The sequence below is a fragment of the Chenopodium album genome, chromosome 6 (genome assembly GCF_948465745.1).
Source record: "Chenopodium album chromosome 6, dcCheAlbu1.1, whole genome shotgun sequence".
NCBI classification, from domain to species: domain Eukaryota; kingdom Viridiplantae; phylum Streptophyta; class Magnoliopsida; order Caryophyllales; family Amaranthaceae; genus Chenopodium; species Chenopodium album.
This window is the reverse complement of record NC_137839.1, coordinates 5,949,861-5,966,656: the sequence shown is the minus strand read 5'-3', so window position 1 is coordinate 5,966,656 and position 16,796 is coordinate 5,949,861. Positions and strand designations below refer to the sequence as shown.

At 33.9% G+C, this 16,796-nt stretch overlaps 1 protein-coding gene across 1 annotated transcript; it reads right to left on the bottom strand.

Moving 5' to 3' along the window:
• Positions 1-3,377: 3,377 nt before the first annotated feature.
• Positions 3,378-8,882, bottom strand: LOC145635728 (uncharacterized). Its single transcript, XM_081687065.1, has 9 exons — positions 8,656-8,882; positions 8,351-8,505; positions 7,380-7,561; positions 6,364-6,648; positions 6,221-6,279; positions 6,093-6,129; positions 5,901-5,972; positions 4,450-4,777; positions 3,378-4,085 (listed from the first exon to the last, which is right to left on the bottom strand). The coding sequence occupies exons 1-9, from the start codon at positions 8,759-8,761 to the stop codon at positions 3,729-3,731; spliced, it is 1,581 nt and encodes a 526-aa protein (XP_081543191.1). The 5' UTR covers positions 8,762-8,882; the 3' UTR covers positions 3,378-3,728.
• Positions 8,883-16,796: the final 7,914 nt, after the last annotated feature.

The following is a 16,796-nucleotide window of genomic DNA, read 5'->3' as shown; positions in this document are numbered from 1 at the left end:
TTTTGGTGGTTCTGTTTATAAGTGCGGCAAACTGTGGAAAGGTGGCGGTTTAAGAGGATTTATAGTTAGTTCTAAGGTTTTGGACTCTTATTTAATTTAATTTGCTGGTTTGTATTAATTAATTACGTCATTAGGAACTTTGAATTTGGTTTGGTGTCAATATTTTCTAAAGATTTGGCCCACATGTTGATTTGTAGATGTGTAGTCAATGAAATTATTCATGCATGGGGCAGTTTAATTTGGCTATTTTTATACATGCTTCTAGGCTTTACAACAATGCAATGGGTCATGGCTCGAGGGTGTACATTGAATAATGTAACTAAAAATACGTAGATGTTTTGATATGTTGTATCCATTGCCCCGCGTGGAGCCCCAAAAAAAAAAAAAAAAAAAAAAGGTTGTTTTCATTAGCTTATGTCTAATTCACCTATGTCAGCTATTCGATATAAAACAATCTTTTTAATACTACCACATTGATGAAACCCTATCATTATTCTTATAATTTAAGAGTTTTCGTCTTACTTCATGCCCCTCGTCAAATTGGAGATGTTTGACGTTGAGTGCACTAACTTGCAAAATTGATCTTCATCACTTCATTCACACAATCAAACCATTACTACATGACGAAAGCAAAGCAACAATTCTTCTTAGTGAAAGTCTGAAACTTTCCTTACCTTAAAGCTAATATTCGAGGCTTTGATTAAAGCTTAATTGAATTAATTTTAATTTGAATGATCTTGGTACACCATATACATAACTACATATTAATTTCTTAAAACATTTTTCTTTGACCGTTAATTATCCTTTTCCAAAGGTGAAAAGAACATAAACATGCTAAGGAGTATACATAATCTCATTAAGACAAAAACAATATGTAAAAATAAGAATAAATTATGAAAATAATATACTTAATACTTATGCAACTTGAAATGCTATAACATATTCCAAAATATCCACAAATCTATGAAATACTTCCAACTTTATATATTATTGTTGTTGGATGATATATACAATAAACTACTATATGATATAAATCATAATTGTCATATTCTAATTGTACATTTTCTTTCCTTGAAATGGCTATACATATAAGTGCCATCTTCTAGCAAGAGCAAGACTACATTACCAATTACAAAAATTACATTCCATATTTCCATGAACACCAAGGTGAGGGAAGTTATTTATGCTATATATACTCTAGCTAACAATTTCGAATTATTAGCTTATATACGTATATTTATTTAATTTCCGCCTCTTTTCACACACTTGGGCAATTTGTTTTTTTTAGCAATACGTACATATTATAGACAAATTAATTAGGCCTATGTCTAAAGTGTATGATAAAATTTTAGGAAATTGATCAGAAGTTAAATTAATATTAGCTGAACTTCAATATCTTAACTTGCATGGCAATTCATGAGAAAAAACCTGGTAGGCTTGGGTTCAAAGTTCCTCCTCCTTCGACGATCATGCCTTGAAGGGTTAAGAATAACTTGAAGGAGAATCACATTTTTCGACGAATAATTATTTCCTTTTGTTAGAATTCCGATTTTATGACTTACATTTCGAGTTGTAATCCTCGTTGATTTTGTAAGGTTGGAAATGGAAGCGGCATTGACATTAATATTCGCATTGGCATTGGCAATGGCAATGGTTTTGGACTTGGAATTAGAATTACAATTGAAATTTCGATGCAAATGGCATCGAAATGAACCAGGGTGCTTGGTTGGAGAACATGAGCATCCGGTTTTGGATGCCATGCAAAGAAATTTTGGAACGATAAATAAATTTAGTTGGTGATAGATTATTTAGATTATTTTTATTTTTGAGATGGTATAATGTGTGATTCACATAAAACCTTACCTATGTTTGCGGTATGTACCGCAATTTTATGAATATTATGATTATCATATATATGATATATTACGTTGTAATTATCTGACTAGTTTACTACAAAGTACTAGAAATATTTTCAAAGAAGGTCGAAAACATTTTATTTTGGCACAATGTATTCCCTTTTCCCATATTTAGCTAGAATAATGCATTCTATATATTATTGTACTGTATAACAAAATAAATATCTTTGATTTTGTCTGCCTCTTTACAAGCCTAATAAGTTGAGACATTAGAAATATCTTTTTTTTTTTTTTTTTTTTTTTACACGCATTAGAAATATCTTCAAAAAAGGCCTAAAACATTATATTTTGGCCACCCCATTAACTTGTTCTCTAATCACTTGTTGTCAATGCTAAAATGTATAATAACTACTTCGTTTAGAAATTCACCAATGCATGATTTGAATTAATGATTGGGTAGCTCTAATTTTATCATCAACGCTACAATATATTATCAAAGGCTCTCAATAATATAACAAGTCACCTAGAACCAATTAATTAAACCGAATCAGTGTCGTGAGAACGATATGAAGTGTTTTTCACATACACAAGTATTATGAAAGTAACCAATTTGGGCAAGTAATCAAACTTGATGAAGTTTAATAACATCTAAAGATGTCGGCTTTGGGCGCCTTTTGTCTGTGGCTGTGACTTACATAAGTTATTAGTTGTTTTCTTATACAAATTCTAAAGTTAAGAAGTTTCGTTCTTATATACTATTATTACAAATGGTGAAATGGACGTTTCAGTGCAGTGAACGGGTATATAAGTCGGCAAAGCAAACCAATTCTAGGAACTACACTATGCCACTTTGATGATGACATATTACCAAATAATTCAACTACAAATTAAAGTGGCTATTTTGCTTACCCTGATTTTTGAACACAACCCTGTGTTCTATTCAATTTGTCGCATATATATGTAAGTTGTGTACCACTTTAATATACTTTATTAAGGTCTAGTCAGGGTCCTCGCAATTTTAAATTTTGAATAACTTGTTTTTGTAACATTTCATTTTCTCGTATTATCTTTCATTTTTGTTTTACTATACGTACGTATAAGTATTGTATTCGTGTTCCTATTATGGGCCCAAAATATGGTCATTCTGTCCATATCCTTCTTACGTTCTTTACTATTTAGCATTGGGCTAAAACACTTTCTGCATTAGTAACTGGTCTTTTCAGGCATGTGAATGGTTGAGTACTTTTCTTAAGCAAGAGTTCATTGTAAGCATTTCCACCAATTGTATCATAACAAACTCAGTAAAGTAGTATTCCAAGTAATTGACAATTCGCATTATAATTTGAATTAATAATGTGACAACAAAACGAAGCCAATGTTTGAGTATGACCATGACCAATTCCGTGACCGCATATACTTGAAGAAATAGAAATAGGCCAACCAAGGTACTGTGAGATTATACAGGCACAAGCACAACCTTTAACTGTAGGCATGTAAAACCAGGTATGGATTCAAAAAGTGTTTACACAAAGAAGGATTGAAGAATTATAAAGAACACTAAAAACATTAACAGATGTACGATTAGCAGCTAATTCTCTCCCTAGTACAATTCCGTAGTATCAATATGTCTCAATACAAAGCCTCATACTGTCATACAGCAACAAACTGCAATACCAGGAAATGACGAGGCATTTGTATCTACTTCTAACATATACTCACATAAATCTCCATCTAGGTCTGAAAATACGGATGACAATGATGTACAAAGAACTCTCGCACACTACATCTGTATACACAAAAGAATGAACAATATCCAACTCAAATATCTCCTCCTGCAGTTCTGTCTCCCCCTAGAGCATATTAGAAGGGTTTTTAGTGGCCAGCCATGAATTGCTTGGTATAGACACGATGCCTTCGCTCCCTGGCATAGATAACCCAGAAGATCAAAGAAAACATAACAGCAGCAGATACCAACACCAGACCAATATAAATCCATTGGGTATATTTCCTCAATCCGGGGCAGTGGTTGGCACTGAAGTAGCTAAAAGTGCTGCGTACAAAAGTACAGTCCTGAAGGTTAACCAAGAATGGTGTGTAATGATTCAAAGCATAGCCCACATTTTCTGCCGAATTCATCTGGCTGTAAATTGTAGGTGTTAACCGTCCTGTTGTGGTACAAATCTCATTGCCACTTACTTTTTTAATCTCGCAGACATAGTTCTTCCACACCTATATGATACCGAAAAAAGAAAAAAAAAAAACACTCCTCAGATCATAACACGATATATTATGTTCTGAAGATGACCAAATTAATAAATAAAAGACAGCTCATAATGCAAAGTCCTGTGCACTCACAGGGCCTATTTCACCTGCATAGTTCTCTGCATATTATTCCTATATTTACAAAAACGATGCTCCCTTTGCTCCAACATAGGTGGCATTCGAAATTTATTATTTTATCTAGAACTAAACTGAAGTTTCATATTAGATGATTAGAGTGAAAACTACATCCATAATGAGATGCATCTAATTACTGAGGGCTTTTGTGGGAGATTTTTGAAGGAAAGAGAAAAGGTGTATTAAGTATTCTTACCTGGGATGCATTGTTGAAGTTAACTTCACCCGACACACATGTGCGATTAGACAGATTTGAGTTATATGGGTTGCAAAGATTAGGCACCGAAGGACCTGACTGGTTGAAGTACAATGGTGGAGGAGTATTGGGAGGTACATTAGTGTTAGCAATATTGCCAATCACCAAGTTGACCAAGCCAACTAGTTGACTAGTAACTTCTTTAGATCGTAACAAAGTTTCTTGTGCAGTTGCATTATCCACACAAGGCAAGATGTCATCCAAGGCTGTGTGTGATGTTGGGTTTTGGACCCATTGATCCATGGAAATACAAGTATCTGCAACCACACTGGTAAAACCACAATATAGTCAGACTTCATATCTACACATTAATACTTGCATTTTATACCTTTTATTCACTAATGCAAATAACCAAAAATGTACACATAAAGAGTAACCCCTTCAGAGATTAATCTTGTCCAAACTGTGTACCTAAATTTTTGTTCGCGACCTAAAAAAATGATATATTCCTGCAACTTTCCTCCCAGCATATAAATGCAAGAGATAAGCGATACTGATTTATGTTAGGAAAAAGAACTTGCTTCTGGGCCCTCTTCGCCACTCTTTTCCCATTCAAAAGTTATAAACCAGCCATCATATCGTTCCAAAGTTAAAATATTTTCCATTCTCTGATTTATTTCTAGAGGAAGGGGGTATAAGATATATGGCTATATGCACCTTCTTTTCTAAACTTTCTTTCACGAAAAAATTTATATAATCTCATGAAATCCGGCATGACATAGAATCTGACAATTGTGCCTGTGTTATTTCACACTTCCATAGTCATATTTTTCTTTTAAAATTCACAGGCTACTTATTACCTCTAATACACATTGGAGCAGACTTCAAAAGAATCATCTGATAAAAATACAAAGCAAATTACCAAGCCACTATCTCCTTAAACAAATGAAAATGATTGGTCAGGAATATATACATCTTGGAGACCGTTGAAAATGTCCATGAAGACTCAATCTTCAAGGAATTTTTCATGAAAACAGCTATAGAAGCCAAATTTAAGCCACAAACATACCCACTTAAGTCAAGACAACAACAGCAGCAGGAGAACAGAACACGTCTAACATCTATCTAGGTGATCTCAGCTTCGCAAATACAATGCAGTAAGTGCAAAGCACAAGTTCTGATAAAATCATTCAAGATAGGACTATGCATTCGGCATTAATGAGAAACATAGAAAGTTAAAACAGGATATCGAACAAAACAATAATGCAAGCATTTGACAAACAGCACAGTCCATAACGCATTACAAACACACTGAAGCTGACACTCAATTTCATTCAACACATCAATCACTAAATAAGAGTCCTAAATTATTAGTTTTGTGCCAACGAGTGGATAACACAAAGTCGCAATTCATCCCAATAAAACATGAGAAACTTCACAGTCAAACTTACTTGTGGAGGACAAGAAAAACTCCGCATAAGATAAATGTTATTGTCACCAGAAGCCAACCCACAATGACCAGTCTGCAATCATATACAAGACACAAAGCAAGTGAGAAAGAAACTAATTAGAACAACAGACACCAATGCCAAAATGAAGAAAAAAATAAAAATACAGCAGAAAAAGAAGAAGAAGAAGCATACGTGTACACGAGACATTGCACTCCAAAAATTGACAGCACTGCAACCAGAAAACATAGTTCATTATTAAATTATGATAGCCAAGAGTGTCAGGCAAATCAAAGACTAAAAGAGACAGCAGTGTAACTCACAGAATCCAACAAATGCCAGTAAAAGCATTACTGCTGCGAGAATAATCAGGGCTAATCTCCTGCAGTGAGTGTAACAGCCAGAGTCAATAACGTACAAAACACAAAAATCAAAATCAGTATCAGAGACAATGCAAGAGCCTTACACAAAATCTAAGACCCGCCGAATTTTTCTAGAGTTTTCATTGGTTCGCGATTCAAGGGTATTGGCAGCAGAACTCATCTTTGTCTGAATATCACTGATCTTGTTCTGGAGAGTTTCTGGTAGCCTCATCTGCCCCACACCAATGTTTTTTGCCTCGTCGAGATAATGTGAGACATTGTTAAGGTTTTCAACAGTATAATTCGCTTGATCTACAACATAACGCAGTGTCGTTGCGGTACTATTATGGAACTTTTGCTGGCCAGTATAGAGAAATATACAACCAATACTGCGGCAGTAACAAAACATACAATTCATGTCATGTATAATAGACTGGAAATGGGACTTATACAAGATCTGCATATCTAATCAACACTGGCCAGTGGCAACACTGAGTGAGGGAGGTGAAAAAATCAAGAAGAGCTTCAACTTTAGATTTGTAAATTAGTTATATGAATGAAGAAAGACAAGGGCAAACATAACATTATTTTGATTCTACTTGGCAATGAGGGGAAAAAGGCTTCACAATTCATAGCACATGTGACCGTCGTAGGTGTTTGGCCATCAGAAATAGTGGCCATTATAGACATGTAGGTGTGCAGTTGTTGAAAAATAGTGGCAAGAGTAAAATCCCCATATACTCAAAACTTCTATCTCAAAAAACATCAAAAAAAAAAAGAAAAAAAAAAAAAGAAAAGAGATTCTACCAATAAGCACAAACTTTATAATTTTGAGTTTAGTCACATTCATAGCAAAGCTCTAGAATTAAGATCAACCAAAACAATCTGTGCTTTTATTTGTTTGATACAAAATTTCCATGGTTAACAATCATCGCAACCTAACTAGCTAAACAAACAACTTTTGAGACAATAAACACTTTCAATTGTATCAACTGTTTTGTCAGAACAAAGATTTCTAACCTTCGTACAGAGTACATTACAACTATGTTATAGTTTTTTCCCAATTAGATTCGATACTTAAAGACAAGAAAATAAAGAAAAGGTTACTTGGAATACTTACATAGCAGCAATGGTGAAAAGTACCAGGCAAATGAGCGAAAGTGCATAACAGACTCGAGAATACCCATAAGGAGCTTTTCGACAGCAACAGAAGTATAGGCACGTGCATATCAAACTTAACCCAAATATCAAAAACCACACTAGAGCAACAACGAAGAATGGGACTGCTGTGAAAGCCACAGACTGCATTAAGTAACACGAAAATGTCAGCAGTGGAACGACATAGAGAACCCGTCAAAATTGCAATTAAATAGCACTCAACAAGTAGAAAAAACTGGACATCAATGAATACAAGAGTCATAACAAAATTAAGGCCACACAAAACATAATGATACATTACATTGTGCAAGAAATTTAGAAATCAAGACACATTGAAGCAAAATTGTAATATGAAAACAAGCAGCAAACCACATTACACTTAATCCTGAAATTTCAATAAGGAAACCATAAACCAAACTTCACAATGAAGCTGAAATCCATAATCCAAATCTTCGGACGAATTAGTAAACTACTGAATAACACAATTCACTCCACCAACAAGCCAATATTCAAATTCAAGTACCATACAAGAAAACGTGCAGCCAACAAATATATCAACTTCACAATTTCTATTATAAAAATTGAAATTTAATCTAATACCCATTATTTTAAACTGCAAATAATCAAAATTAATCCAAAAAAATTGGTAAATTTCATAAAGACTCATCAAACAACCCAGACAATTTCAAGAAAACAGATGATTATACTCCATCATGAAATTCTACAGCTAACATAACCTAAATTAAAATCATGTAATACCAAAATTTCATAAAATTAACAAAAATTACAACTTTATAATCCAAAAATTCACCAATATAATAATTAAACCCAGTGACCCAGAAAATAATCATTCAAAAAAAAATGAAATGGGCAGGAAAAAAACAAAAATTAAATAAATATTAAAAAGAAAGAAAGAAAGAAAGAAATACTAACAGCCCAGTAATGTTTATCGGTGATATTCCAACCACCAGTGTAGCGATGAAAATGATTAAGTGGGTCCCTTCTGTAAGTGTTGTGAGCAGCCAATTTCAATGAAGAATTTCCTTCTGTTGTATTTTCAGCAACAGACCTCCTATTATTAATTACCCCTGTATATATTAAATTTAATTTAATTACATACCCAAATCATAAAAAAAGATTGAAAATTGCATGATATAAACTAAAAATAGAAGTGAAAATCTTCTAAATTTCAAATTTTTGAGAGAGAATAGTGAAAGAAAGAGTGAAAGTGTGCAAACCTTGAAAGGAAGAAGAAGAACCCAAATCTTGAAATGCATTGGAAAATGTGAAGAAAAAGAATAAAAGGGTGAAGAATAAGAGAATTGATCTGTATACATATGACATTATTTATGAAATTATGAAGCTTTGATTTTTTTTTTCTTTTTTTTGTTTGTTTTCTTAGAGAGAGAAAGAGAGAAACAGGGGAGGAGAGAGAAAGAGAAGAACAAGAACAAGAAATGAGGAAAATGGCAATGTATGTGCTATGTTGTGGGTAGTTAATTGGTGTTTTATGATTTCATTTTTTTGTTTTGTTTTTTGGTGCTTTTTGAAAAGAAAAGAAATGGGTATTTTGCATAGTATATTGGTAATTACTAATTAATATCTGTCTTGATTTTATTTTCTTAAGACGCGTTTCCGAGTTGTTTAATGGGAGATTTTTTTAAAAAATTATTTTGGATGCAATCACTTGAAGAAAGAGTATAAAATAAAATCATGATGAGGGAAAAAAAAATCATGATATTAAGTTAAATAATTTTGAGAAAAAAAGCTAGATTGATTCTTTGATAAAGTAGACTAATATACAACGTTAATACGTATATATTCAAAGCTTTATTAAGTGGTAGATTTGCTAGATCTCTAGAAAAGCTAAACAATTGCTAATATTTCTCAAATCTATATTGATTTGCTTTAGTTCTTCCAATTAATTTCTCATTTTAACATCTTATGTATATGAGTTGATTCTAATTTGATGGTGTGTTCTATTCAATTGTTTTATTTTCATTATTATCTAGGGTGTGTTCTATTCACCTGATTTTCACTGATCTGAACTTATCTTAACTTATCTGAACTTATCTGAACTTATTAGACCTTATTAAAACTTATTTTAGATGTAATTTGTACTTGGTTAACACTTATTAAAACTTATTAGACCTGATCTGAACTTATGTGAACTTAACTGAACTTATTACACCTGAAATAAGTGAAAATAAGGTGAACAGAACAGACCCTAGGGCATGTTCTCATACATTTATTTTCAGTTCAGTTCAGTTGAGCTCTTAATTTCATTCTCTTATAAAATATTCAGTTCAGTGCAGCTCTAATAAGTTCAGTTCAGTTCAGTTAAGTTCAGTTGATCAGTTCAGTCAATGAGAACAGACCCTTAACTAGACTAATTTGAATTTACTTGAAATTACTATAACCGAATTTATAAGTATTATATGCCCGAATTTATTTGTGCTTATACTAGTATGAAATTATTAAACCTTATTTTTGTTATAGATTTAATTTAGGACATTCTTATCACTTTTTCCGAATTATTTTATAAAAGAATTAATTTTCCTAAAATGATGAGTATCTTTAAGGAGAATGTATATAAAATGGCCTTAATGTAACTTTATAAGTATTAATGTTCATAGTATAAAACATTGTGTGTAGATTATAAGAAGTTAAGAAATACATTATTCATTGAAATACCATTTTGGTGGTATAAGTGTATAACATCCACAATTCCACATCGTACTAATTATACTTCGTACCGTATATCAGAACATTATTTGCATAGGAACTTCCTATTTGCATACACGTTGAATTACAAAAATTTGCTTCTTCAAAGTAACAAAATTATCGTTTCCTCAAAAAAAAAAAAAAAAAAAAAAAAAAAAGAAAAGAAAAGAAAAGTAACAAAATTATCGTAAAAGTTGAACATTTTTGGATTCATTAGGTGAAGTTGGTACTCGTATACAAATATTCAATTATAAGTAGTTGATGCCAATAATTAGAGAAACCTCCTTGCTGTCGAACCTCCAAAGTCAAAGAAATATAGGTAAAAACATAAGTTTTTGTAGAAATATTCTCATATTTAGAGATGTCACTTTTAATTTTATGCAAAGTAGGTACTAATAATGGTTAAGAAAGCTCCCAAATTGCACTATTACTATATCCGGAAGCCAAGGTTACTTTAGAGTTGCTTTAATTTCAACAATTGTACTTGTAACTTGTGTAAGCATTAGTAAACTAGTTTTGTTACTTAACCAAAGAGTTAGTTATGTTCTAAGTAATCTTTCAAGTTAATTATATAAGACACCCTATATACATTTTAAAAACAATTCTCACTTCTTTTCGTTAATTCAATTATCAAATAAATAGTACTAAAATAACTTGAAATAATAATAATATATATTATAATCCAGATCAAATTACGTATAAGTAGTGAAGTTTTTTTTTTTTTTTTTTTCTCGAAGTCTCAATATATTGAAAAGTCGGGGTAACCTTGTATATTAATGCTTTCACTATATGTATATAATCTAGTAAAACTCTTTTAACATTGATGATGTATATATCAGTTTTTGAAACAAGATGTATATAACAATTTAAATATCCATCCAAAGTTCTAAACTCAACGTCATAAAATTTTCTATGAATTAAATAAGTAGGTGGTATTCATGTAAGGGAATAAATGTTTTTTTTGAAATTGGAATACCAAACAAGAAGCAGAGCTATCACATGGTTATGGAGAGATGATATATTTTTGTATAGAATAAGATTGTCAATTAGGCTTAATATATTATATAATTAACTTTAAACCCGGGTCTTTCTCTTAATTAATCACTGAATTATGACCGAATAAGCTACTTAGAAACGTGTTATGCTGTTTGATGGTCATTTGTTGAGCAAAGATTCTGCCACGTTTTTTTTTTCTTTCTTAAATTCGAATTCTGGTTCTTTATACGAGTATTTAAATTAAGCCATCAAAATTATTGTTTTTATATGATCATTTCATGAGCTCTCCACCTTTTCCTACTGCTTTATTTTTTTTTTTTGGTAGAATATCTTTCTGCCACTTCCTTTATATTTGATTTTAATTTATTTATATAAAAAAAAAACTGAGATATTCCCACAATGTAAAGGTTAAAGACTCAAAAGGCCAGAACGTACATAAAACAATTGTAAATTTGTAATGCAAAATGTGGTAGACCACTCTCTCATACATTCAAGCATGTAACGGGCCTAACGGCTAGTTGGCTACTAGTACTTGTATTAGTTGTATAAAAAGCTCTTCAAATTGAGTGGGGCCGATTGATGCTTGGGCTAATGAATTGAAGTTCATTAATATTGAAATTGTTTGTAATAAGAAATGTAAATAAATTTGATGTAAATCATGTATGAATATACAATTTTTTTTTCCAATGAGAGATGCAATGACGAGTTAGAGAGATGTTTCAAATATGAGATATAATAAATGAAATATGTATGCGAAGTATGTTTTATCATATAGAGAGGAGTTAGCGAGATTGAAATATTAAAGTGATCATTGACACTGAAATTAGACGATATACAATAATAATATATTTTACCTTTCTAGACACCATCATAATTCATAACAAATCTTAAGGGTTTGAGAGTCACTCATTTGATATAAAATACGTACATAACTATATGTTACGAAGTATATAGTTGAGAAAAAAAGGGTTAAGATATTCAAATCAACTACGAGTACAAAGTAATATTTAAATCAAATACAATTAAGCTAGCCTGTCAATCCAAACAAGAAACATAAAAAAGTCTACCTGTAGCATTGTTCACCCCTTGGAGAAGTGATTATTTGTTCTAAATTAAGAATGATTAGTTTAAAAAAAAAAAAAAAAAATCTTAAAATTCCATAAGATCGAATCAAGTTGTGATCATTAATAAATTGATTATCAGCATAATTGCAAAAAGCAATGGATAAGCTCTTTATTCTATCAATATCTCATAGTATAAGATTACATTATTACCAATATAAATCTAAAATCTTTGATTGATTATATCCCACTTGTCTCCCAATTTCGAACCTTATAATGCTTGTTACTTCCCACAATCATGCTATACATCAACGCCGGCATCACCAATTTAAAGTTAGAGGGGTTTTTAAATCATTATGTTAATACAAACGTATTCCATACGTATGTAAATATATTTTTCTATTCATGCATAACTAAAAATTTGTATTGTATAAAAGACGAACTTTAAAAAATGAAGATAGTACTACGACTAATAGAACTGTTTATCTTTACAAATTGAGCGATAATTTTACAACTATTTGTGCATGAAGAAATTGGTTTTGCTATATATCTTGTTCATACAATATTGTACCATGTTATTAGAAATTATTTTGAAGTCTAGGCATATTAAAACTTAATACGCAATTTGTAAGCAAGTTTAGCCGTTAAAAAATTGTTGCCCAAATATGTTGAAGTAGGTCCAAAGTTAATTAAAAAGATATTATTTGGAAGCTATGTTAAATCATCAATCTATTCAATAATTTATGAGTTTTCATAAATGTCGCAATTCACATGCCACGTATAATATAAGATATAGCTTATCAATGGTTTGAAGTTGACGTTTTTGGCTAAGTTTCTCTCAAGCTATAAATACATGACACATGGTATAATATAGAATATAGCTTAATATTAAAATTTTTGGACATATTATTCATTTTTCCAAGATATTAACAAAAGGTGAAAGCCATGTTTGGGAGCCTTGAACCTAGATTGTGGCCATATTCGACCTTAACACTAAGGGCAATTAAACCCCAAAGCTTATGTTGCCTTGTTCCTTTTTCAGAGATTCAGCTTTGCGGTCTCGTGATGGCTAGTCATTGGCTAAGAAAACATAAATTCACCCCAAACTCAATGGTTAAACTTGAGAAACAATAAGGCTAAGGGCTGACAATGAAAACAACAAGCTTTAAAACATTATGGTAATCATATTTCAAACTACCACTAAAAAATTTTCATATGATGCAAGGATTAACTCTAAATCTAAACATTCCACTAACTTCAAGTTGGTCGTCATGGGTTGAAGAAATGTTAAGGATATACATTGTATATTGTTCAAAAGCTATGAGAACCATGTCTATATTATTCATCTATTTCACGACCATAATGAATATACCAATCAAAGATTTAATAGCAGTGTCTGAAAAGCAGCTTATCAGTTCATCAGGATTAGTAACTTAGGGATATGCTTGGATTGACGGTAATGCATCAAGGGAGCAATAGCTTAATTTAATACAATGAAAAGAAAAGTAACCTTAGTCGATCTTTGGGCCATAAGAAACCAAATCAACCATTAAATACAAGAAGAAGAATCTCATACTCACAAGTCAGCCCAATTTGTAAAAGTCAGCCCAATAGCCCAAATTTGTATACTCACAAGAATTTAAAGCACCCAACTGAAATTAGCCATTTTATATAAAGTGATTTAGGATTCATACTCAAAATTTTTGATGCAAACCTAAATTTCTTTTTTCTAAAAAAAAGGTTCAAATAGAACGAACTTGTCATATTGATTGAAACCATCTATGACAATAAACAAATTATATATTTTACTTCAGTGTGTGACCCTTAATACGGAAAATGATTTTGGCACACCCTAAAGTGATTTTGGCACACCCCTATGTGAGAGCACAGTTTTCAATGCTCTTCTCACATAAGGGTGTGCCTAAATCAATTTAGGGTGTGCCAAAATCAATTCCCCCTTAATACTAGTGAGTCGCACTCCACGAGTACAAGAAATGAATCCCAAGATGAAGAAAGCAGTGATTGGATAACATGGGAACCGTTTATGTCACCTGTTTAGCATCTGATCTGATGTAACTATGTTACTTGCGGTTTTGATAATTTTGTTGATTAATCTATCGTTGCTGGAGGAATGCATGGTTTTATCTAGTTAAAGCGTGCATCCTTTCCTGCTACTACTTCTTCGAGGACAGTATAAGAAAGCTAAGTAGAGCAAGGGTGTGTTTAATGAGGTTGTTGATGTGAATGTTTCATCGTCACTTGTACAATGTGATAATGTATGGTACCTTGCTTCTTGTATTCGATGACTATGTATAACTTATGTTTCGGGTAAAAACAATGGGACCTTGCCGAAGGTCCAATGAGGTGGTGAAGACTGGGCTCGACCCAAGTGATGATGGACCGAGGGTTTCCTGCACAGCAAACACACGTAAACTAGCCTCGGGGGTGTTGCCGAGGAAGGCCCCTCCGATGCTAAAGTTAGTACAATGTGTAGAGAGAGAAAGCTATGCAAAAGAATTAATTGCTTGAGGCTTTGTGTCTGTACAAATGTAATATTGATGGCTTTTATACCTTGGCATATATGGGAGAAATGGGCTTGGGCCCAATTAACTTGCCTTGTGGACTGATCTTGACTTTGGCATTATTTGGAGAGTTGAACCTTGACCTTGGGCTTTTAATTGGATCATTTAATGACTTGGCCCAATTGGACTAAATTGGACCCAAACAACTTGCCCCCCATACCCGATTTGGAAGAATGACGGGTCGGGTTTTGATTAACCAGAAAAAAAAGGAGGGAAGTAAATGATTTAATTAATCCAAAAAGATTAAAATTTAAACCGCCATTAACGAGATAACGGCTGACGGATGGATAATTTGTGGAAGTTGGACGGATAATGGGTAGTTAACCATTAATTAAGGGTAAACGTGTTTAACGGTTACTTAATGAGGAATTTAAGAGCAAATTTAAGCGTGAACCCCTAAAATTCCCATTTCTGGAAATAAAACCAAAAAGGGACGCACTCTTTCCTCATTTCTTCACCAACACGAGATTGAACCCCGCAAAAGAATCCCTGAATCCGCATCAAAACTTCGTTGAATCCCCGAGAAATAAGCTTAGAAACCGAAATTCGTCATTCCGAACTTGTAGATCGGCGAGTTCCGGTACAGATAAAGGTAATTTCCTCCGATTTTTGTTTGATTTTTTTTCGAATTTGAACTCCTTCCCCCTTTTCTTTCGACTTTTTCTTCAAAAACCAACAATGGTGAGAGGAGTTAGAGGTAGAGCCCGTGCTCCAAGAAGAGCAAGGCAATTCCCCGATCCCCGGAATAGGATTGGGACCTGGAACGGACAAGGAGTGGGGTCTGACCCTGCTGAAGGAATTAGGGCGACCCCAATTTCATCGGCGCCTCCTGAAGGAACGGAGGAGCCGAGCGTCTCTGGGCAGGACGAAGTAGTTCCCGCTCAACTTTGGGATGTCCTTCCTGGATTTCAGGAGTGGCAGGACGCTGAAGTAGCCTCGGCCATGATAAAGAACTGCCCCTACCATTGGTGGGTAAAGCACGCCGAAGTGTATCGGTTTGCTGAACAAATAGAGTTGCACTATGGCATAATGGAAGCTGATGGGTATTGGTGCAGAATGCCCGTCGCATCTGATAGAATCCATCGTCCACCCCCGGGGTACGTGGGGGTGTACACAAGACAGCTTCAGTATGGGCTGAGGTTTCCTCTGGACACATTTGTCCGAGACTTGCTGATCCACTACAGGGTCTCCCTGTGCCAGCTAACTCCTGTCAGCATCCGAAGGGTGATGACGTATTTGTGGGTCTGCAAGTTTTTCAGATATGTGCCGAACCTCCACTGCTTCAAAAAGCTTCATCGGCTAGTGCCAAACACTCAAAGTGGGCACGGTGATCATGGTCCTGGGTGGTACCGAATTGAGTCTCGGCCCCAGTATTTAACCATGTGGCCGAATGACTCCTCAGATAAGGAATGGAGGGGTCAATGGATCTGGGTTAGGGCACCCACAGATCCTGCCCATCCTTACGTCTTCAGCGCTCCCAGGTATCTATCTGATCCTGACCCTGAAATGGGAAGCCTGGGCCCTCCCGAAGATAGAGGCCCAGATCTGCACCTTAACCAGCAAAATATTTTCGGCCGAATGCTGAACCCTGGGGGTGCTGGAGGCCGAATGAAGTATATCCCGGAGACTTGGCTCCCGGATAACCACTATATTTTCCAAGAGCACATGCTAGCAGCTGTCGGCCTCAGCCGAAAGTTCAGGGATGGTAAGTTTCTTTGGCTGGGGCCGAGGCCTTTATTATTTATTCTTAGCAAGAATTTTGTTTTGCACTTTCCTGCTGAGCCGATCCAGCATTTTTATTTTGCCGAACTGACCTTTGCTCTTTTCTTACCCTCAGAGCGGAACGAGACAAACGTTGGCATCGACTACAACCGTCTCGGCGTCAACCAAGAGAGAGTTATTATCGATCGGGCCCCCGCTATCACCGATTCAAAGCACAGGGAGGTCCATCTAGATCACTCTCATCTCCAAATCGAGGCTGTTGCCCTGTATCAGAGGCAGAAGCCTTGGTGGAAG

Coding starts and splice junctions, on each gene's coding strand:
- LOC145635728 (XM_081687065.1), bottom strand. CDS start 8,761: ATGTCATATGTATACAGATCAATTCTCTTATTCTTCACCCTTTTATTC. Junction 7,562..8,350: donor CCGATAAACATTACTGGGCT/GTTAGTATTTCT, acceptor TACTTAATGCAG/TCTGTGGCTTTCACAGCAGT. Junction 6,649..7,379: donor CTTTTCACCATTGCTGCTAT/GTAAGTATTCCA, acceptor TTACTGCCGCAG/TATTGGTTGTATATTTCTCT.